This window comes from Rosa chinensis, chromosome 4 (genome assembly GCF_002994745.2).
Source record: "Rosa chinensis cultivar Old Blush chromosome 4, RchiOBHm-V2, whole genome shotgun sequence".
Lineage (NCBI taxonomy): Eukaryota > Viridiplantae > Streptophyta > Magnoliopsida > Rosales > Rosaceae > Rosa > Rosa chinensis.
In genome coordinates this window covers 21500442-21524961 of record NC_037091.1, presented here as the reverse complement: position 1 = coordinate 21524961, position 24520 = coordinate 21500442, and the positions used below count along the sequence as shown (strand labels likewise).

The window sequence follows — 24520 nt, the reverse complement described above, 5'->3', positions numbered from 1 at the left end:
ATAATATACATTCCATGAGGAACAACGTGGAGGAAATAGATTTTATCAAAATTGACCGTTGGATGTTACCATAATAAGAAGAAATGATCATGGTCAAAATTTCAGCTATTTTTGTCGTTATTTGGGTCTTCATCTACTAGGTCAACCCTAAACCTAAAATACTACATAAAACTAAGATGCTCATAATTGCTCATTCGCAACTTATTTTTTCGATCTGTCAACTCTTACACTCTCGTGGGTATGAGTTATATAACCTAATGTACAAATTTTGGGAATTTTATCTCTTCATGATTCAGCTCTCCTTAGGGAAGTAAAAGTGGATAAAGGATTGACCGATATATTTAATGTCGAAATGACGGCTGATCGAGTTAATTTTTTTAAACAGTACCTAATAATACACTATAAATAGATTGATAATGTCAAATTAATCGATTTTCAATTTCGATTATTTGGATCGCACAAAATGCTTACATTCCGACTAATGTAGTCCACATATTTTTTTAGTTATATGTTAAAGTATACCTTCCATGACAAACCAAGTGGAGGAAATATAATTTATCAAATTAGACCATTAGATATTATCATGACATAAAGAAATGGTTATGGTCAAAATTTCAATTTTTTTCGTCGTCGTTTGGGTCTCGATCTACGTGATCAGCCGTAAACCCTAAATACACATAAAACTAATATGCACATAACCACTTATACACAACTTCTTTTTTCGAGCTGTCAGCTCTCACATTCTTGTGGACGTGAGCTATATCAATTAATGTAAAAGTTTTAGAAATTTTATCTTCTCGTTGTTTTGCTCTCCTTAGATAAGTATAAGCCTATAAAGGGTTGACCCTTTTTTTCGATGTCAAAATGACAGCGGAGCGGGTTAATTAATTTTACACAGTACCTACAAATACGCTATAAATAGAACTATATATAATGTCAAATTTATTAATTTTCAATTTGGATCCCACAAAATCCCTATATGTCTATTAATGTGGGCTAACTTGTATATTAGTTGTATCAAATAGTATATTGTGAGTCCCGAAAAATAGTTAAGAAGTGGAAATGCAATTAGTCGAGATTGATTTTACGATCTTGGTAATTATAAAAGGTGCTTGAGAATATTTTCAGAATTTTTCACAAGGTGAAATCCTCGATTTAAAAGTTGGATAATAAAGAACACAACACTATGAGTTCATGGGAAATTTTTCGGATACCCGAGCTATTTATAGTGATTTTTCAAAGTTTTGGAATTATGGAAGATCATTTAAGAAAAACAGAAACTATCGCGGTGCAATCTGAGCCATTGAAATTATTCCTCGCTTGATCTTAACCGTCGAAATTCATTTTAGAAAGGGGTATTTAAAGACCAGATGGGAACGTACGACCTAGAACCTTCGAGCGTCTCGAACCCGATCTCACGACCCGGCCATGCTGAAACTTGAACCGACCACATCTCTCAATTCCGGCCACCTTACATCTACAGACCATTGGCGATTGAACCCTCTCGGCGGCATGGTACGAACTATGACCTCAGATAATCCAATTGGCGACGGTACGATGTCGAGAAGCCGCTGCAACTCCAGCTAGTTTTCTAGCAATTTCTGACGACTCCCGCAACGGTTCGGCTTGCAAGGTATACAAAAGTTGGTCTACTCCTCGTGCTCTACACATCTATGTAAGTAGTTTTTCGATTCGATTAAGTTTTGGGTGCTTCGGACTTTTACTGTGATTTTGGTTTCCTGCAACAATTCAAGACTTGTGACTCTTATCTGGTAGTTATCATGGTCACAGAAGTGGGAAGGATGATAGGTCGAACCCAGATCGTTGGCCAAGCTGAGTTGATGATTTGTGTTGTGAGTTGTCTATTGATATTTGGTTGAATTCATAAACACAAAATTCGTTAAGTTTGGAAAAGGAGAGCAAAGGGAGAAGACACACGAAAGCGGCCAAAGATTCAAACTATGGTCGAACCCAATTACAAATGTTCGGAGGAAGTTGAGTCATGAGACCCTTCCAAGGAGGTGATTCAGGCAATATAGTAATAACCTTTATAGCTATCTGTCCAAGAATCAGACCGTTCTTCCACATAGCTTCTGGGTAATAACCTTTAAATGACCATTTCACCCCCCTCTGTTGAGAGGGATGGTGCCACAGTAAAGAGTTTTTTACCCACTGCAACTACCTTGTCGTTTGTGAAATATTTAATAACCATATTGTCCCTCTGTTAACGTCCGTTTGTGATGCACCCTACGTAAGGGATGAAATCAGCTGTCCTCATTATTCTATCATAATTATGTCCCCCCCAATATGATTGGTCCACATATATTAAAAAAAAAAAATTTCTTAATTTTTTGTTCTATTTTTTAATCTCTGTAGACCAATCATGTTGAGGTGACAGAATTGAGACATAGAAATCTGGACAGCTGATTTCATCCCTACGGAGGGTGCATTCCAGAAATTGCCAAACTGCATATCAAATAATAATGGCATCAAATAAATGAGACAGTTGGGCGCGGGGCAGATTTGTGATGGAACTCTATTCTATATATAGAACAGAGTCAAGTTTCAGTTCTCATTACTGAAAACAAAGAAATTAATTAAATGTACGTTATCTTTCACCATCAATTGGTAGCCAGGTAGCTGCTAGCTGGAATCCATCAAATTCATATATATGAACCTTGATCTGGTATGCAGCTGGGGACACCAACATGCAACAGTAATTGTAAATCTGATTCGATCAGCTACTTTTATCGTCAATCATTTCTTCACGAGTATCACAGGATCCCACTGTTCAACTGTTCAAGCTAGCTAAGACAGTTGGGTTCCGAGTTCTTTTTTTTTTTCAATGGCCTTTAATTTTTGTTTTTGAGTTACATCGGAGGGAAATTGAACCCTAACCTAATTTAATGCTAACTTAATTTTCAACCCTTCTTCATCCTTGGCGTTAACACTAAAGACTATGAGTCAGGTTTAATCGACTCAAAACGATGACTCTCTTTTTTTCTTCAAATGAGAAAAACTCGAAAAACTTTGTCATCAGGGTCTTAAAATGTTTCCTTCTTAGACAATGACTTTTTGTTTACATTATAGACCAGCAATAAAGTGCCAATTAATAGAGAAAAAAAGTAGGCGACCTAACATATATGAATATATGATCATGACTTCTCCACCAATCACCATCTTTTATTTATTTGATCACCATAATGAATGTTTTTCGATACTCTAATATATGAAATAATTTGTTAGGATAGCATGTAGAGCAGTAGAGGGTAGAGACTACGTTCAACTTAAACTAATTAGCTATATAACTATGATTGGAGATGCATGCTAAGGATACTATATATAGGAGGCCGGCTAATGTAATCTAGTTCCATGTGCATGTACACATATACATTATACGTACACATTTTATAACGAACATCTTATTGTTGGACAAATTTTTTTTTTCTTTTGAGTAAGCCAAATATTTAAATGTAAAATTTCTCAACCACTGCTGTTATAAAACACGCGCAACATCTTTCTTGACTTCTAAAAACTATACGTAGACAAGAAATTAATATCGATCATTTGTTTTTTTGTCCTTCAAAAAAATATCGATCATTTATTGGTTATTACAACAAACGCTAGCTAAAGAAGAGTATACAAATGTATTTGTTTGTTTACTTTTAGCAAAGAGTTAAAAGAAAAGAGAGAGAGAATAGAGGAAACCTTAAGAGAGGAATTCTGCTCGTCCGGCTGCTCCGCCATGCCTGGGCTGGCCTATGGTCTCGCCGGCGTGCGCCGAGTGTAGTCGGACGGGATGTTGGTGTAGATAGTCAGATTTTTGGGTCGGGGGGATTTCTTTTGCCTAGTTTCCAGTCGATGGAGGTGGCTGCACTGGTTTTGGTTTCGGGGCTGATGGTGATCGGTTGTGTGGGTGGGGTGCGTACCGGATCTGGATCTCGATCATGGGTTTGTGGATGGTTCCACTCGGATCTCGCTGCAAATCTGGTGGAGATTGGTGGCTTGGTGTCCGATCAAGCAGCAGAGGGCGGCGGTGGCTGTTTCAGTGCGGGTTTCGCTCTCTAGGTCATGGCCTCGAGGATTGGGGCGGTGTTGGTGGGGGACGTGATCTACTTGTTCTCTATCGGCAGCATCTGTGCTATGCTGTAATCGAGTTTCAGATCGAGTTATCTTTCCGTTGTGTCACCGCTGTAAAGCAAATAGAGTCGCCTGTAGAGCGCTCTTTGCTAATTGGTGCGTAATTGAATACAATTGTTTAGTAGAGAGTCATGATATTATGTCAGGATGTTCTCTAGGTGCCGATTGTAATCAGGGGTTTAGGCTCAATGTCCCTCCCCTTTATATTCGATAGTTTCATTAATCAAGACTTGAGGGCAGCCGCACCACCCTTTTATTAAAAAAAAAAAAAATGAGTATAGAAATACATCAGTGATGAATCGGTGTTTCATTTAATTAATATGTGGGACTCAACAATAAACTCTGCACAACGTGGACATTTTCGTCACCAATTAAGGCTGTCCGCAAGTTGGCATGCATCCCAGCACTTAATAAATGGAGCCATGAAGCTAGCGCACTTTAATTAGAAGTTTAGAACAATGGATTAGATATGAGTAGTTCAGAACCATTACTTTGAGAAAATGAAGTATCACATGGAGAACACAGAAGCCTTCCTGAGGCTCTCTTCAGTTATCCTCTTGGTCCTCACTGCGTTACTAGTAGGACTTGATCACCAGACCAAATTTGTCTTCTTCGCTTACAGAAAAGCTTCTTTCGACGAGGTCAATGCCCTCCTGTAAGAACTCTCTCTCTCTCTCTCTCTCTCTCTCTCTCTCTCTCCCTCTCTCTCTCTCTCCACCATGAAAGTGAATTTGGTTTGTTGGTAAATACATATAGGGTTCTAGTTTATGTTGATGCTGTGGTTGCTGGATACAATCTGGTTCGACTGTTTGGCAAGTGTTCAATGTCAGCTGGTTTAGTCAAACAAAATCCACAAGGGTCCAGCCTATACCTAGCTTGGCTTTCTCTATTGCTCGATCAGGTATTACACTTCGTCACTTCCCTGGCTCCTACTCTGTTTACTCTTAGCCATAATACCACTGAGGGCTTCTTCATACAGTTACCGGAAGGGTTGACAATTCCGGTTAATCGCACCTGATAATTCTCCGTGTATTACTTCAAACGGAGATAACTAAAAATGATAACCGACTTTTTGGGGAATAGTAAAATATTCATTTTTTCAAAATTAATCGACACTTCTTAAAAAGAAAATGTTCATCTTATCCTTAATGATCATTCATCTTATCAAAAGCTCTCATACCACATGTATAAAGAAAGTCATCCACGCGTGAAGTTTTCGTCTCATTGGTAACATTTTTAACATCGAGAAAGTTTTTTACAAATGTGCGACTTACAGAATCCTTATGCTCAGCTATCAAATTTCTAATAAAAAAGTTAATTACTAAAAATAAAGTAAAAAGATATCGTCAAAAAAGTGTTATGAATTTTTCACTTTTGATCTATTTTTTATTTTCTAAAGTTCATGGTATACCAAATCTTTACCCTGACCCTTTTTCTTCTATGAAATTGGTAGCTTGGTTGCGACCAAAATCACAAATGGTCACTGAGTTATGACACATTCGACACTTAACTCACTGTATTTTCAACAATATCACTTAACACACTCACTTTTACATCCGTCTTTCACTTAACCAACTGTCGTTAATTCTACCGTTAAAAACTATTAAAATTGAGGGTGTGTTTCTAAACACTAAAAAAATGCATTTCTAATTCTTGAATGGGGAAGTTTTCTATCCCATCATCTTTTGTAAACTTTCTGACGAAGGTCCGAAAAAGAAAAATTGAAACTACTTGATTACGTAATTGTTTATAGGACAAAAATACTTTCAAGTCATTTGGTGGCTAAGAGTTCATAGTTATTAATCATTACATTTATCATTAATGGTATAGATTAGATTTATTCAGGTTTAGAAATCAATCGTTAATCTTAAATCTTAGGTAGATATGTCTCTACATTTTTTAGCCCTTTGATGACTAAAAGATCATTACTTTACAAGATCAACCTCAGAATATGGTCTTTATACTCGTTGAGTAATAACAAGTACTCTAGAATATTTTAGTTTAATTGTAACTCAATTTCCCAACCTCCCTTGCTTACCTTAAGAACTCAATAATATATTGATAATTCGAACTCTTCCCTGATGTTTTGATATTAGACGTGCGAGGTTTCTCTAAATAAGTTTTGTTTTATTTATAACTGTAGATTAACTCTAGACCAAGCTCTAAAGCAATTATCAAATTAAAAATCAATCCCAAGAAAACAGATTATCCAGTTTCTACATACGATCAGGATTTTAACCTACAAATTGAAATGCATGAATACTAGGCAACCTGCAGGGGAGTAGCTGGTTAGTGGTTACATGCTGTTTTGGTCTGAGCAGTTATGCATAGATCGCTAGATTCAAGACATGTAGTTTCTTTTCTTGATGAAGAAACTTGTGTTAGTTTAATTATTAGAAGCATATGATTATACAGATGAATTGAAATTATGAATTCGACCACAGATAGCAGTATATGTGGCGTTTGGGGCAAACTCAGCTGCGTTTCAGGCTTCAGTGATAGCATTAACAGGCATATCAGAATTTCAGTGGATGAAGTTGTGCAACAAATACTCCAGATTCTGCCTTCAAATGGGTGGAGCCTTGTCATGTGGATACCTAGCATGCCTTCTCTTGATTTTCATATCCTTCATCACTGCCTTTAATCTGTTTAGGCTTTACTCACCGAAGAAACTGTTTCTCTTAAAGAGCATATCAGGGTGAGACCAATATCTGTATGCATATAATTTCTGTTATGAAAGAAATAATTTTATCCTATCAGCAGGTTGAACTACATATATATTTTGTATAATTAATTAATTATACGAGTATTAGAATTTTCTGTGCTTGAATGTTTTTGGAATTTAATCTTACCATTTCTTCACAAATTTAAGGGTGTCTGGATAAAGGAAAAATATACAAACTAATTAATGTACAATTATTAGAACTTATAATGAACTTATGCACTAAGGCCTGATGGAATGGGACTGTTTGTTAAATACTTATGCAAATTGATTTGTGGTATTTCTCTCACATTGTCGAAAATGTTCAAATCCTAGCTTGAAGACTTAGTTCCTACACCTCCTCTCCCACTGCTGCCTCTGAAAGCCACGCTCATTTGTTTGAAAATTCAAGAATTTCTAGTAGCGGTAGAGGTGACAAACGGGCCGCTAGTCCAGACTCCGGTAAGTTTAAAATTAGCCCGGCAGAGCCCAAGAATTATTAAAGGTGGACAACGTCCAGCTGGCCCAAGGTATATTAGCCATGCCTAGCTAGCCCAAGGTATATTAGCCCATGAGTTGGCCCGGCCCGAGTTTGTTATAGGCTCAGTAGGGCCTGAGCACGATATATCACAGGTCGGCCCATTACAAACATAAAATTCCATTTACTTCTAAAATATAAAAAATTTACATAATGAGATTTGAACATTAGACCTCTCTGGTCAACATTTCTTGACAATTTGTCCAATGCAATTCCATTAATGTTAACAAAGTAGTGAAATAAATCATTATATTTTTGTTTTAACATTTGTCGATCCCGTTTCCAAGAACCTTACCATGTCATTGATTGATGATGTCATTGCTTCCTTGGCCTTAGCCGAATCCAACGTCATTGACATCTTGCACAAAATTGGAAGAGCACAGCAACGTGCAACGTAGTCGTACCTGGTGGCGCGACCCCTTGCACCTCAGCCTGCAACTCTGAACGATCTTTGGCTCTTTTTCAAGCGTGTTTGGGCCTTATATTGTGGCTTCAAGATTCAGGAATGAGCACACAATCACTTCATTCTTGCTTTTGATCTGCTACGGCATCGCAACAATGTCATACATGGAGGACCTTGGCGTTTCAACCAAGCCTCCATCGTGCTCCAAAAATATGACGGAGTGGTTCCATTGCAATCTCTTGTCCTAGATTCACTCTTCTTCTGGGTCTACAGCTCCAACATCCCTTCATTGTTTGAGGTACCCAAAAACTTCCCTAATATCGCTTCTATTGCTGGAGATATATCGAATATGATGACAAGCTGTTTACAAATCGAGGCAAGGTGAGAGTTAGGATTTCACATGAAATATCGAAACTTGTTCTTTTTTTTTTTTTTTTTTCCTTTTTTCAAAAACCCTAAAATTGGTGCCTAGGGTGGAAGCTGAAATCGACTTCTTGTTGAAAACCTTGTGGGGAAGTGTAACCTTTGCAATATGATCGATTTACCATGAGGAAGGCATATGTCACTACACCAATTTTTCAATCAGACGACAGTGTTTTTCACTGTCGTCTAATAATAGGCGCTGCTGTTGTCTATCTCAATGCCGTCTGATACATGAATCAGACAATACCACAAAACTGTCGTCTGACAAAGTTTACTACAACAGCAGCTACTACACTGTCTGTTGTCTGAATACCACGAAGAACAATAGCAATTGGTACCGGAACTCTTGTGCAAAGTAATTTCAGATGGCAGACCCTGGAAGAATGTTGACATGTAATGAATATTTAGAGAACATTGATTTGTACAAAAACTTTTGTCTGAATGAAGCTTGTAGATCAGCAATGTAATTGAATACTATTGACTGACTTTGAACAAGACAACAGGAAAACTATTAAAGCTATTGTGTGTCATTGCTTCAGACAACAGTTTTTTCTTTCTTTTTTCTTTATGTTCCTTTGTTAGACAATGGTTTGCGATTGGTATTGAATTGTCTGAGATAGAAAAGAAGATATACATTCTGCACAATTGAACAACATATCCTTAATTCCAAAAACCATTTCATTCCATCAGCAGTATTCATCCTAACATTTACATAGGAATTAAGATTGCCCAAGTGCCTATATCTATTTCATTAGCTTAACAAGCTTTCAAGTTTCATGAGCTTTACATGATAATAAAAAAGAATACAATTTGCTTGATCTCCCAAGATAGTTGTAAGCAAAATCACTGCAAGCTTGAAGCCCATTCCTTTAGTATTGTACCACTAAGATAGTTGTAAGCAAAATCACTACAAGGAAAGAAAAGTAGATGCAATTAATGAACTGTCAAAACAAGTTACAAATGTAGATCATAATCAATTTCCACCTCTTGCCAACTGTTATCATGTAGAAGAGATGTAATAGTTGCAAATATGCACTAGTTTATAACAGTTCTAAGCGTACAAATGCAGCAAATACAATTTGATGTACCAATTCTCTTGTTCTCCAGCTAGAGTTCTCACATCCAAAAATCCTGCACATAATAAATTGCAGGTTATAGATGACATATAATCTTAACAGGAAATTGAGACAGCTAAATTATGTGCCTGAACCAATATATAAAAGTCAATGAAACTAGGATAAAAAATAGAAACCACACACACAAATTTGTTTTAGTTTCAGTAGTTTCGTAAATGATGTGTCATACTATATCCCTTAACAAAAACATAAACACAGAGCCCGAGCAAAGCCTTAAAAAAATCAGAAGCATACCAGTATCAAAACTAGGAAAAAAAGAGGGAGTAGCACAAGTGCGAGTGGGAGCAGCCAACAGGTGCTTTTGCCTTGATATCTACATTGATAATTACAAGAAAGAAAAAAAAAAGGTGCTGATGTCAGAACCCAATAAGACTATTGAATAATAACAAATATATGAACAGAAAGTCATAACAACAAAAATGCATCTTTGGTTTAATGTACAAATGAATTTACGAATGCAATGAAATTAATCAATGATCTCATCAACAATATCTAGTTTGGTCAGAGAAGGTATCTACACAACAATTATTATGCAATGCATCATGCACTAACAAAGAATGGCTTCCTCATAAACCTCCTAAAACCAAAGTCAAGAGCATACTAGGAGCACTCCTGATAAGAATTTATCAAAAGAGAAAGGTTCACTAGGAGCAGCCTTTAGTTCTTCAGTCTTGCTACCCATTTGCTAACAGTCCTACATACTTCAAGTTATAGCTAACAATTCAATTCAATCATAGCTTGTTCAACTACAACCAGTGTTCAATGCAATGCCTAAAGAATAACCATTGGGGGGGGGGGGGACAAAGTCAAAAGCATGCCATGAGCTAGGGAAAAGCAGGAGTAGAATTAGTGCCCGCCATTGTTTCTGGAGCCTTCACCGTTTCTATTTGCAGTAAACAATTACATTCATATTAGCTTTCGTCATGCAACTAGCCTCATGCTTCAATCATTTGACTCAGACAAAACCCAAGAATAAACTGAAACAATGAAACTTCATAATCTAAGCTAACAATCAGCCAAGTATCTATTGTCAACTAAGCAATCAACATAACCAAATCGAGCCATAAACCCTAACCAAAATCCAATAAAATCTACAATTAACAACAAAATAAAATGACAAAATCAAGTAAAACTACCTTGGTGGTTACTCGGTAGGAGAAGTAGGCCTGCACGCCATTGCCCAATTACACAGAAATAGTAACAGAGACTGACAGGAACGGCTGCGATGACGGCAATCCAAGGGCTCGTCAATATACTTGTCTGCTACTCCATTCAACCCAATTGCAATTAAGATCAACCCAAACTCAAATTTACAAACAAATTCATAAAATCAAGGCCAAATTGGGGAAGGGAGAGTGGTAGATTGTAATTACCGTGACAAACGCGAGCTTCAGGATTGAGGCCAAACCTTTGAAAGGGTTCGATGATGAACTGCTTCTTGCCTGGCTGAGGGGGCCGGGTCTTTTTGAGGGACAAATTGTTGGGCTGGCACGGCGGCTGTCATCGTAAATGTCAGAGTGGTTATGGTAGCGTTGGGAGAGCCAGAGGCGGTCCATATCAGCTAGAGAGATTAGATCTGAGAGAGGTTTACGATGATAGGCCCTTCCCCCTTCCTTGTGCGGCCGCCCTCTCGAACACCTGATGCTTAGATCTAATCTTGTTCAGTATAAGAGAGAGAGATAAGAGGCAGATGACTGGCAATTTGGGCGAGGATAAAGAGAAGAAGAGAAAGAGAGATATAGAGGTATATGAATTCGTGAGAGGGAAATTAGAATTCGTGGTCTGGTCATCTCGATCGACGAAGGGATGGCTGGGTTTTGTTCTCCGTTGCCTAGGTTATCTTTTGGTGGTGGCGGTGTCAAAAGATGACATACGGAAGTCGAGCTTTCCAGCGTGACAGAGAGAAGATGAGAGGAAAGGGGAGAGAGAGAGAGAGGGAGAGAGAGAGGTCTGCGGCCCGAGCAAGGAAGAAGGAGCAAAGGAGGAAAGGCTAGGTTTACATTTCCCTTATATACTGCTCAAACATTTCACCAAAATTTGGTCGGACGGAGGGAAGTGAAATTTGAAAATTTAATAAAGTGTTAAAAGCCAATTATTGGGCGCCAACATATATATTGAACCCTAAAACTCACACAACATAAACTCAAGTGCATTTTCTGAAAAAGAGTGGCACAACAGAAAACTAAAAACTATTGTGTGAATCAAAACAATCACACAACATCTTTTAGCAGGCAGATGACTGGCAATTTGGGCGAGGATAAAAAGAAGAAGAGAAAGGGAGATATAGAGGTATATGAATTTGCGAGAGGGAAATTAGAATTCGTGGTCTGGTCATCTCGATCAACAGAGGGGTGGCTGGGTTTTGTTCTCCGTTGCCTAGGCTATCTTTTGGTGGTGGCGGTGTCAAAAGACAACATATGGAAGTCGAGCTTTCCGGCGTGACAGAGAGAAGATGAGAGGAAAGGGGAGAGAGAGAAAGAGAGAGAGAGGTCTGTAGCCCGAGCGAGGAAGAAGGAGCAAAGGAGGAAAGGCTAGGTTTACATTTCCCTTATATACTGCTCAAACATTTCACCAAAATTTGGTCGAACGGAGGGAAGTAAAATTTGAAAATTTAATAAAGTGTTAAAAGCCAATTATTGGGCGCCAACATATATATTGAACCCTAAAACTCACACAACATAAACTCAAGTGCATTGTCTGAAAAAGAGTGGCACAACAGAAAACTAAAAACTATTGTGTGAATCAAAACAATCACACAACATCTTTCAGCAAGCATTGACTTAAAATATATCAGACAACAGACACCTAATAACAGTTGTGTGATTGAAAATAATCAGACAACAGCAAAAATCAACCATTGTATAAATGAACCTTGGACAACATCACATAATAACTGTTGTCTGAATTAATTCATTCAGACAACATTAAAAAATTCAACCATTATCTGAAATGCTATTGCACAGGAGCTAACAAAAAACTGTTGTTGGATTCGAAAACTTAGATGACAAAATATTTCTTGCTGTCGTCTGATTATTTCATACGACAGTTAAAATGTTTGATGTCGTCTGATATGTGTTGTCTGATTCCGAAATTGGTGTAGTGTGTCTTAGCTCTGGGAATATAACTGAACCAACCCTGATGCACAAATCAGGAGAGAAGAGATTGGAGATTACCAGTCCATCCATCAGCTTCACTGCAAACCAATTTGTTAATGGAACTTTTAAGTTTCAGAGCCTTCAAACTCCTATTCTGCCTCCAGTGGGAAGAAGTCTGTTTGGCAAGGAACATAGTAGTGGACGCAAGCCACTGGTGATATGCGGGAAAGGTAGCAATGGCAGCTTAGATGACACGCTGGCCATTGTACCCATTGAGCAAACTAGGTCGGAAGTGCAAGTTACTAGGGTCGTGGGCTCTGAAACTAAACTAGTGTCTCTGGATGATGGTAAAAAGAGAGGCAGACCAACTTCCCATTATTCCTGCCCTAAAAAGGTAAAAATTCTTCGTCATGAGTTATTCCAAAAAACTTTAGTCTATGGCACTTCCCAGGAACTTTGTTTTGCCTATCTTATAAAACCTCCTAGCCCTAGTGTGAAGGGCAAGGAGAAAATTTAAGTTTATTTTTTCTGTTGACTTAGCTTATCTACTGTGTGTTCTTCATAGTTATAGGATCACATTAATAAGTGAGCATTGGATGTTTGAATGAGTTGTGCCTTTTATGTGCCATTTTTTTCTAGTCACCGTATTGAGCAATGGAAAGGTATGTAGCATTGCCATTTTGACTTGAGTTAATGAAAATCGTTGTGATTTGATTCAAAAAAAAGAAAAAAAAAACATAAGTATTTTTTTCTAAATATTAAATATATGTTTATTAAAGAAGATTAATCTCACAATAATACAATTATAGAATTTCAATAAAAAAAATATGATAATGATTCACTTTTAATTGAGCTGTACTCGCCAAACAAGGTTGGAGAATATTGCAGAGGCCCGATTCTATTATGTTGAAGCTTCTGAAGGCTAAGTACTTTCCCTCCACAGATTTGTGAAGGCTAATTGCATCTTATGCATGGAGAAGTATTCTAGCTGGATGTGAAGTCTTGTTCAAGGAAAAATTCAGTTTCAAGTTGGTGGTCGCTATAGCATAGCGATTTGGAAGGATCCTTGGCTCCCCCTTCCTCCTCATTTCAGACCATATTCATTGCCAAAGGAGGGCACAGAGGACTGGAGAGTTAGTGATTTAATTGATACAGAGACAATGGAATGGAATATGGTTCTTTTATAGGAGCTTTTCACGGTGGAGGAGGTTAACACCATTTCTCGTATCCTACTGAGCGTAAGACGGTTGAATGATAGGCTGTTGTGGCACTTTGATAGACATGGCTCCTACAGCATAAAAAGTGGGTATCATCTTGAAAGGTAGGTTGCGCAGCTCTCGGTCTATGCCTGGCCATTAGGTATTTCAACCAAGCTGGCTTGAAGCTTCTGGAACAAGGTCTGGAGGATCAGGGTACCACCTAAGGTCTGGAGCTTCGTCTGGGCACTATGTAAAGATGTCCTTCCTACTAGGGCAGCCTTATGTAAGTGCATCTCTATCCCTAATACGAGGTGTGTATTCTGTCATGATGGTAATGAAACTAGTATGCACTTATTTCGTGAATGCACAGTTATGAGATGTTTTTGGGCACATATCCCTCTACACCTCAAGCCTTTGACATTTTTGGCTTCTACTATTGTCGATTGGGTGTTCTTGATCATGGATTCCCTCACTTCTCAACTGCTGGAGATTTTTTTCATATCTCTGTGGGCTACTTAGTGTGAAAGAAACAATATTTTGTGGCGAGAAGGTGACTGTAATCCCATTCACATGTCTGTATGGGCTCTTAAGCTCCTGGATGACTACAAGATGGTCCATCTGATCAATGTCAAAAAGAGTTGCAAACTCAAGGCTAAGTGATTCTACCCCTCAAGTGGGAGGCTTAAAATCACTATAGATGGGGCATTTATGGTGGATTATGGAAAGGGAAATTTTTAAGAACGGAACATGAACTTAAGGCCACTCCGAATTAAGGTGGCCAACTTTTATATAACTCAACATAAGTACATGGACTATGAAACCCGACACACTTTGTGTGCATGTCGTTATCTCCTCCGTTAACCCTCATGCCATTATTTATTTTTCAAGGGGTAATTTAGTACTTTCGTCTCTCCCTCTCTCTCTCTCTCTCTGTGATGCCAACGGAAACCAAAACTCATATCCTCTCTCTCTCTCTCTAATGCCAACACAAACCAAAACTCATATCCTCTCTCTGTCTCTTTCTTTCTGATGCCAACACAAACCAAAACCCATATCCTCTCTCTCTCTCTCTCTCTCTCTTTCTGATGCCAACACAAACCAAAACCCATCTTCAAAATTGGATCGAACCAAAAACCCATCTACCTCCTAACGAGATCGAGACGAGTTGGGTGTCGTAGCGATATGGTGTCCGTGACGACAATGCATGGCTAGGTTCCAGTAGGTTTCAAGGCACGTCACCGGCATCAATTGAAGGCGGAGGATATGCACCAGTGAGGCCGGCTATGCAAATATTCTACAGGGACGCCGGAGAAATTTCTTTTCTAGGCTCAAAGGCCAATTGGGATTGTATTTTTAGTCTAATTGGTTAGTGATGGTTTGGTATTTTGATTAGAAAATATGGGTTGAGGGTTGATGTCGGTGTTGTGTATTGGATTTGAGTGACTAAATGAGTGAGATTGTTGGAATGGTTTATGTGGATTGAAGGGTATATGGAGTTGTTGCGGTTCAAAAATAACGGCAGGATTGGTTGAGGGTATATTTCGGCAGTTTGATATTGGAGTGGAGAAGTGTGGAGTTTCTGTTTCCCATTGGTTCGACAACAAAAATTGGTAAGAGATGGTGGTTGTTACTTGTTAGGGTGAGTTTGGAGTGTGGAGTGGACGAGATCGGTGACGAGTTCGGTTTGGATATGAATCTGAAATTGGGGCAAATCTCACGTTTTTGGTGCTCCGACGCCGTGCTCGACGGGTTTTGACTAAGACTGGCGGTTGCGGTCTTCAATTGAGGCCATCGATAACAAAAGTCACAGTTAGGTTTGATTTGGTTTTGCGGGAAAGCTTGTGAGGCTGAGTCGGAAGCCACCTCCACCACCAAACCCGAAGCCACCGCCACCGTCAAACCCAAAGCCACCCCAATTCTTGATTTCGTGCTGGGATGTACTGAAGGAAGATGGTGAGGAGAGAGAGAATTGGGTGTAATGTCCATAGCAATTGCTACACACATACCAGTTTTTTTTTTTTTTTTTCAATCAAACTTGAAGAGACCAAATTGCCCTTGTAAATATGACAGGTGGCACCCTCCGTAATAGAGGAGATAATGGCATGTACACAAAGTGTGTCGGGTTTCATAGTCCATGTACTTATGTTGAGTTATATAAAAGTTGACCACCTTAATTAGGAGTGGCCTTAAGTTCATGTACCGTTCTTAAAATTTCCCTTATGGAAATGGAGGTATTCGAGTGGTAGCCAGGGATGAGTTTGGGAATTATGCTGCTGCCCTAGCTCGTCATATGCCCTTTGCAAATTTTGCACTATATATGGAGGTTGAGGAGCTGCGTGCTGGTCTGCTCATTGCTATTGATCGAGGTTGGACTTATGTGGAAATTGAAGGAGACTGTGTGGTCCTCTTACATGCTATGGCTACTGCGAATATGGATTTGTCTGAGGTTAGTTCAATTCTAAATGATTGTCACTATTACCTACAAGACTTTCATTTTATTTTGATCAGGCATATCTTTTGGGAAGCAAATGGTGTTGCAAATAGACTTGCGCACCTTGCTCTTAATTTTACAAGAGGTTTAGGCTCTATGTCCCCTTCATTGTATTCTCCTATTAATAATATAAATATAGGTCGGGGTGACTCTACTCCTTCCTAGCGGGCAGCTTCACCAGCTTTCCAAAAAAAAAAAAATATATATATATATATATATAAGAGGGAAAATTTCACAAATGGTCACTCAACTATGACTCATTCGACACTTTGGTCACTGAAGTTTCAAATATATCACTTTGGTCACTCAACTATTACATTGTCAATCACTTAAGTCACTTTGTTAATTTTTTTCATTAAAAAAAATTATAAAAAATACTCTTTGGGTGACTTAAGTGATTGATAGTGTAATAGCTGAGTGACCAAAGTGATATATTTGAAACTTCAATGAACAAAGGGTCGAATGAGTCATAGTTGAGTGACCATTTGTGGAATTCTCCCTCCCTATATATAATACTAAATCTTTTGAGTTTTGAGTTTCCTTTCTTTCTTTCTTATAGTAGAATATAAAAACTATAAGAAAACTAATCTTAAAAAACTAAGATTTGAAAAACTGTCTGAGCTTTTTTTCTTTTACTTTTTTTTTAGGTGAATAATGAGGTCAATATTTTATTGAAGTAATGCAAAATTAAGAACTACGAAGTTCAGCTGCTATTACAGCAGTAAGAAAAGAAGGGACAAAATTGAAAGCCAAAGATTATCCTAAAATACTAGGTTGAGCAGCCACCAGATGTGCTGCCATGTTGCCTTTTCTATTGACATGGGTAATGCGTACAGTTGGCAAGTCAGCCAATTGCACCATTAAATCCTCATAAACACGTCCCGACAAAGAAGAGTTGGAGTCCCCTTTAGTGGTTAATTGTTGTTGCACAACCAATAAATCCGTTTCCAAAATCACAGGTTGAACAACTTGCTCCATGATAAACTCCACTGCACATTTACAAGCAAGCAGCTCAGCATGCTCTACTGACAACAAACCAACAAGTAGTATACCGATTCCAGTTATCAAATGTCCAGAAGCATCCCTGAGCATCAAACCGGTGCCCCCTGTTTTGGTCTGCGAGTTGTATGCACTATCCACATTTATTTTTACACATCCACTCAAAGGACAACTCCATTTTGTCACTCTCCCACTCTGCCTTGCACCTTCCATCTTCTTTTGGTTATGGAAAGTATAATCCTTAAGTCTAGAAGTGGCCATTAATACCACATCACAATCATTCTCACCCAAACTCTATAATTTCTCTCCCTCCACACACTAGCTCCAAAGCAAGAAAATTAAGAGTGAGAAATGAGTAGCATCTAACCTTGTAGAGCAATAGTTAAGCCAAGCCAAAGCAGTCATATCTTCTGTTGCTGAGGTAAAGCAAGTTTGCCTTGGAATTAAATTAGAACAAATGATTTCCCTAGAATAAGCACAGTCTCTACACAAATGTAGTATTGTTTCATCATTGTCATCACATAGCACACAACTTTGAGATTCAATCTGAACTTGTTTAGATGCTAGTCGGTCCTTTGTGGGAAGTATAAATATTCTGACATATTTTCCAAGTGTTCACCTGAGCTGTATTTGGGATCTTAGAATGCCAAATTTTTTTCCAAAAGCAAGATGTAATATTTCCCAAAGCATTTGCCCATTCTATAGAATTAGAGTAAGCATTTGCTTCTTTTTATTTTTTTAAGTAGTTAAATAAAATTAATTTTCAATTACAAATAAATATACTCAAATTAAAAATTTTAAATTGTGCCTAATTTTGAGATGGCCTGTGCACGGCCCGTTTATTTGCCCGACAAGAGCCCGAGCTAGATAATAAATGGGCTAGTCAGAGCACTACACGAAGCACGAATATGCCTGCTTTAAATGGGCTGTGCCGGGCCAAACAAGCCCATTTGCCACCTCTAGGCAGCGGTAGGGGTGGAGAGCTAAAGAGGGATCAAAGTTATTGTTCTTGATCTAGACCCAGGCCTAAATAGCATCGTCTTACCGTCCACATCTTTTTTATGGAAGTTCTTGTGGCAATCACAAGTGACTCATTTTAGCGCTTTGAGGCCATAAGGCTTTGACAAAGCCAAAGACATTCCAAAATGAATTCAATCTAAGATGGCGTCAAATTAGAAATTGAATTAAAGGAGAGAAGATAGATACATACTCGAATCAACAAATTTAAACCAGTGCCTGTAAATATTCTACTGTTATTCCGAGAATGATCTGAACAGATTTGACCCAATCTCCATTTCAAACGACAATAAAGAGACGTAGGCAGAGGTGGAGGTGAAGTTGGTAGAAAGTCAGTGTCGTGGAACAGAGAGAGAGAGAGAGAAGGGGGGGGGACAATAAAGTTGTTCATAAGCAACAATTAGGGCTGTATTTGGAAAAATAAAATGAAAGTTAGCTTTGACAATACTGATATCATAATTTTGAGTGAAATAGGAGGACACGTGGCAATAAATAAGTAACTAATATAAAAAGAAAAAAATAGATGAGAAAGTTACTAGCATTTCTCTTATATAATACAATAGAATAGGTAATGAGAAGCCAATATGATGTAAATGCAATCAATTATTTCTTTTTATGTTGTAAATGCAATTAATGACTAAAGACATTTGATCATTTATATTTGACTAATCGATCAAAAATAAAAATTTATAATTTGTATAAGATGCTGAAAATCCTAGCAACTAGAGAGAAAAGGAAAAGAAAAAAACAAGTCTAGCCTCATCCCTCATTCTTTTCATTCGGCGACACTTATTTGCATTATCAGACGGACTATCCCTATGAGATGTGGTATCAATTTGATGTTGTTTGCTGTCGGAGGTGATTTGTAGATAGAGAGTGAGATGTCGGACAGGAAACTATAGAAATTGGTGGATTTGCAAGTGCAGTTCACGATTTGTATAAAGCAGTTTGAAGAACCTGTGGTGATCGGTGGATCAACAAGTGCAGATCATGAATTGTATGGTATAGATCGACGTGGCCTGGGGTAGTTGAATCTAGAAATTGTTATCGATCGGTAGCTTGTACGAATCAAATAGAGTATAATAAGATAAAGGCGTCTTTTCAGTTTATACTTAATTATTGTTTGTGTGAGGTTTTAAGTTATCTTTAGTTTTTTTATCAATGTCAGATCTCAAATAAGTTCATACTCTTTCAAGTTAAGGTTATCATCATGGATTTTGGTGGGTGTCGTGATTTGGGTAGCTGGTTTATTGTCAATAAAACCCAGTTTTCTACTTTTAAGATTGTGTGTTTCATTACCTGCTTGCGTTGATGTGATCAGGAGACCTTGGGATCACCGGCTCAATAGTCTCTACTGTGGTCATTATCTCAGATACTGCTGATTATTTTTGTCAATCTAGCTTAGTTAGTTGCTCAATGATGTCCTCATCATTAGATCTAATGATATGTCACTCTATCCTCTTTCGAGTGACGATATTTAGTTTTAATTTATTGATGTCTATTGTTGGTTGTAATCTCTCAGTGGGTGTTGTGGTCAGTTTATAATTGCAGTTTATTGAAATGAAATTTCTTTAGATTAAAAAACAAAAATATATGTGTAATGGGGTAGCGTAGAAGAGATGCCTGTTATTATTCGGGGCGTTCTCTATGAGGATATGTGTAATGGTTCTAGGGGTTCAGGCAATATGTCTCTCTCCCCCCCCCCCCCCCCCCCCCCCCCCCCCCCCCCCCATTGTACTCTTCCCCTATTATTAATAATATGAACTAGGCACCTAGCTAGATTGGTGCCTCTGCTATTTTCAAAACAAAAAACAAAAAATTTATTCAAATATAGAAAAAAAATTTAGTAAAATTGTTGGAGCAAATTTCAAAAATGTTATCTAAAATAACTTCAATCTATATATATATATATATATATATATATATTTTAAAGGGGTTTGGAACTCAACCTAGCTGGGAGGATCAGCCACACACCCGGTTCCATTTATTATATTAATATTAGTACTTTGCAACAGGGGGGACATAAAACCTGAACCCCATGTGATACGCTCAATTTGAGTGTCAATTTAAAACCCTATCAATGTAGTAAGAATAAGTAGGGATCGTTCTCAACCGGAGATTAGGGCCTAATTAATTCCTGAAAAATAAAACGTTAGTAAAACAAATGAAAGAATACACACACACACACACACACACATTATTTACGAAAAATATAAATAAGGGGATTTAAGATTTATTTTATCTAACAACTAAGTATTTATCTACATGTGACACATCAAAACCAAGAATCAAATCGAAATTAAATGAATGGAACGAAAACAATATGTAATTAACTACTACTAACACGTTGGCAAGGTTTCAAACATTAAATCACGAATCAAAATATGTTTAAGCATAGAATTAATCAAGAACAAAGATGAATGCATACAAAGTTCTTTTTACTTCCTTTAATTAAATTAACTAGATGAACGCACCATAGTTAACCCTATTAATCATGCAATCACTAGTGGTAGCTAATCACTAACAAAAACACTCATAATGCGTTAAGAATCATGAAAGTTTGATCAATTCAAGTCAAGAACACAAGTTAGAACGCTAATCAAGCAAAACTCATTATTAATTCACCTAAGTATTTTTAGATTTTCCACCGAAATTATTAAAGCCTAGAACGCTAGCATCTTAATATGGATTCAATTACATGTTCATCAACCTAAGTATGCATCCAAAGATCAATTAACACATAAAAGATGAGATTGAAGTTCGAAATTAACAATTATGCAAGCATATAATGAAATCGCAATTTTTCTTTTGAAAACATAAAACCGAATTCATGCTTCATAGTATTTGGAAATCACATAACTAAATTCAATCTTTCATCAACACAAGTAATCGCAAATCACCAATCCAAAACAGAAAATAAAATCGCAAGTTCCATAAAACCCGAAATAGAATTCTCATACAAAACCGAAAACATAAGTGAGGTTCCATGGTTACACTTTTTGATCCTCAAGAATGCAAGAAGCTTCAAAAGGTGGTGTAATGGATGAGAGCTACGGCAAGGATGCTTGAATGGATGAATGGATGCTTCACGGCCTTGAACTTTGGATTTCTTGAATGTTGCCGAAACTTGGAAGAGAAAGGGAAGTGTTTGTGTAATTTGATTTTGAATTTTGTGGTGTGTAGAATGTCTTCACAAACTCCCTTAATATAATGAACGGCAAGGGCTTGAGAATCTAGGTCGAAATCTTCCTGTGACATCATTCAACCAATAAGAAAATTGCATTAGAAGTAGAGAACAAGTCACCTCCTTGCTTTGCCGAATTCTTCCATGTACTTAGAGTCAATTTCGGCCTCCTTGAATGTAGAGTCATAAATCAATTCTTATTCCTCTATTTCCTCTCATAAAATCCCAAGAAAATCTAATAATATCCCATAATATCTTTTGCCGAAAATCCTTGAATATTTCTTTTATATATTACTGCAAAAAGCATGTAGAATGGGCCAAGAATACCTCAAGACGTCAAGGAAGGTTCTGGAGACTCATGTGCAAGTCACATGCTTCAAACTTTGGGCCAAACTCTCCTAAAATGGGCCAATTAAAAATTAATCTTCATATTGCCGAAATTCCTTCTTTATTCTAGAACATTCTTGAACTATCTTGAGTCATCTTCAAGACACAGCATCTTCTAGCACCACCAGGACTCCTAGTGTGAGCAAGTTTCCTAGTCCAATTAGGACTCTGTCATTTCTCATTTCCGAACATCATTTTTCCGAGCTCACTCCGAATTGTATTAGAATTCCTACTTCAACTGGGATTCCTTCTCCTAGTAGAATTGGGAAAGCTTCATTTCTCCATTTCTTTGTCATTTCTAAGCCACATTTCCTCCTTGCCTTCATTTCTATCATTTCTAGCTCTTCTTAGCTCATTTCCTGCGTTTGAAGCTCAAATGTACCTAAAAACACAAAACTAAGTCAGAAATGATATTGTTAAGAGAATAACTAAGTAAAATGTAGAGGAAATGATACTAAAAACATAGAAAATATTACTCCGATCGCCGTATAGAAGCATCACAATAATCCTCGTAGAGAACATCCTGAATAATAGCGCGCATGAGTTTGATCTAACCAAACATGATCAATCAACAAAGAGCTAGCAAGGTGTGCAAGCCTATGTGCAACACCATTTGTTTCACGGAAAATATGTCGAATTTCAACATATTCAAAAGCAGATAAATAATCTTTACAATCGTCAAAAACTCGACTTACCTCCAAGAAATTATCCTCCTCACTCTTGAGTACAGCAATCAGAAGGGCAGAGTCGCTCTCAATAACTACATCAGACCAACCTTGGGGAATACCAAGAATAATACCCACTCGGCATGCCTTGGCCTCCATATTAATCGCCGAGTGAGCATGCAAAAAAGGCTTAGCCATAGCGGCAATACCCATGCCCAAGTCATCTCTAACCACCACACCAATGCCTCCAACACCACTCTCCACTTGAAACGCTCCATCAATATTAATCTTAAGTCTACCTCGAGGGGGGCCACTGCCATTTTGTCAATGGCCTCTTCTTTTTACAAGCAACTTTCTGGTGATATTTTTGGAACTCCTCCAAGATTCTAGTGCACTATTGGATCATGTGCATGGGTTGAAAACTCCCATTATTCCACACTATTTTGTTCCTTTCAGTCCACACCGACCAAAGAGCCATGAAGAGAAAGTCAATCACTACTACACAAAGTGAATCAGACAACAGTCAAAAGCCTGTTGTCTGAATGAAAATGGAGATGTTGTAAACTGGCCTGCCGTCTGATCTCCCTCATCAGACAACATTTTTTTTTAATTGTCTCTCTGGTCATTCACACAACATTTGTACCTAAATATGTGTTGTCTAAATTCACCAAATTTCAATTTATGACAGTAGTCTGTTGTCAGGTATGAACTCAGACAACAACTTACTGCCGGGGTGTTGAGTGAAATTCACCAAGCACAACAATCTTTCCAAGCCAGTGTTGTCCCCTAAATATCTTCAACGGCAATAATGTACGAGACCTGATATGTGAAGCAGACATCAAACAAGCATTTTTGATTACCAGATGTTGTGTCAAATGCATTACAAATATCAATTTGCTCGAAATGGTGTTGTCTTGAATGAACCTCAGACTACACTTTCGATTACCTTATGTTTTCTACATCTTATCTAAGATAACAATTTTATGGATTCCGGTGTTGTCTGAAATTCAATTAATATGACTAGCTCTTGGATGCATGTGTTGTACCGGATGAATTTCAGACAACACATTTTATTTTTCTTGTTGTCTGAATTAACGTTATATAACAAGTTTGAGGATGTCAATGTTGTTTGAATGTTATTTAAGATAACATTAACGTTGATGCATTTGTTGTCTTGAATGAACCTCATACCACACTTTGCTGGATGCCAATGTTGTCTGAATAGTTTTAAGGTGACAAGTTGCTAGATAATGTTGTCTGAATTTTCCGCAGACAATATGTGTTATGCCTTTTTGCTCTTTTGTGTTGTGTGATAGTTTGCATTACAACAATTACTAATCCTATACATGTTGGAATCGAATCTACACAATTGATATGGAAATAGGCTGATATGAAATTCGAAGTTCCAATGTCATTGACTACATTCTCATACATCATTCTCACAAACCTTACATTATCAATTCAATGTACTAGCATCAACTCATGTCCAACCAAATCTAAAGAACAAAGTCTCAACTGAACTAAAAAAAGATATGCATGGGTACCCAAGTACCAAGCACAATGCTTACATATGTCTTTGACTAATACCCGATATAATCGACTAAAAACACACTCCCCTATTTCACATTTTCGGTACAAGATACTTTTTATTGCGAAAATATAATTCAATTCAGGCCAGACCTTTCATTGCAGGGCAGTACTATTCCTTCTTAAAGAAAGAGAGAACAAGGTCCGTATGTACAGAAAAGGGTTGGGTGTCCACGAAAAGCTGCATCGCAATAAGGGGGGGGGGGGGGAAGATATATTAATAAGCCTTCAGCTTTATACCATTTAATTTAAAGAGCACCCAGAATAAGCATTGAAGCAAGATTACAAATCACTGTCAAAAGTAAAGATTGCGGAGGTTAGTATCGGGCATAATATCTACATGAATTAATTTAAAACTTATTTTATTCATTGTGACATCTTACTGGAGTCATTCAAAAAAATAATACAGAAACGAACACCATCAATTCTTGGCCAAGGCTATGGCCCAATTTCAGAAAGATGAACTGGGTTGTGTCTCTTATTTATTTTCTTTTGGCAATATTAATTTTAGAAATCACGAAAAAGCTATAGTATTGTGTTCATACATGCATGCAT

General features: G+C 37.6%; 1 protein-coding gene across 1 annotated transcript; it reads left to right on the top strand.

The window, feature by feature from the left end:
* Positions 1–4577: 4577 nt before the first annotated feature.
* LOC112200123 (CASP-like protein 2C1) lies at positions 4578–6970 on the top strand. Its single transcript, XM_024341135.2, has 3 exons — positions 4578–4795; positions 4897–5041; positions 6585–6970. Exons 1-3 carry the CDS (start codon positions 4641–4643, stop codon positions 6840–6842), a joined length of 558 nt encoding a protein of 185 aa, XP_024196903.1. The 5' UTR covers positions 4578–4640; the 3' UTR covers positions 6843–6970.
* Positions 6971–24520: the final 17550 nt, after the last annotated feature.

Excerpts from the sequence above, each read along its gene's own strand:
- LOC112200123 (XM_024341135.2), top strand. The coding sequence starts at position 4,641 with ATGAAGTATCACATGGAGAACACAGAAGCCTTCCTGAGGCTCTCTTCA. Across the intron at positions 4,796-4,896 it reads GACGAGGTCAATGCCCTCCT|GGTTCTAGTTTATGTTGATG; the intron begins GTAAGAACTCTC and ends AAATACATATAG. Across the intron at positions 5,042-6,584 it reads TTTCTCTATTGCTCGATCAG|ATAGCAGTATATGTGGCGTT; the intron begins GTATTACACTTC and ends ATTCGACCACAG.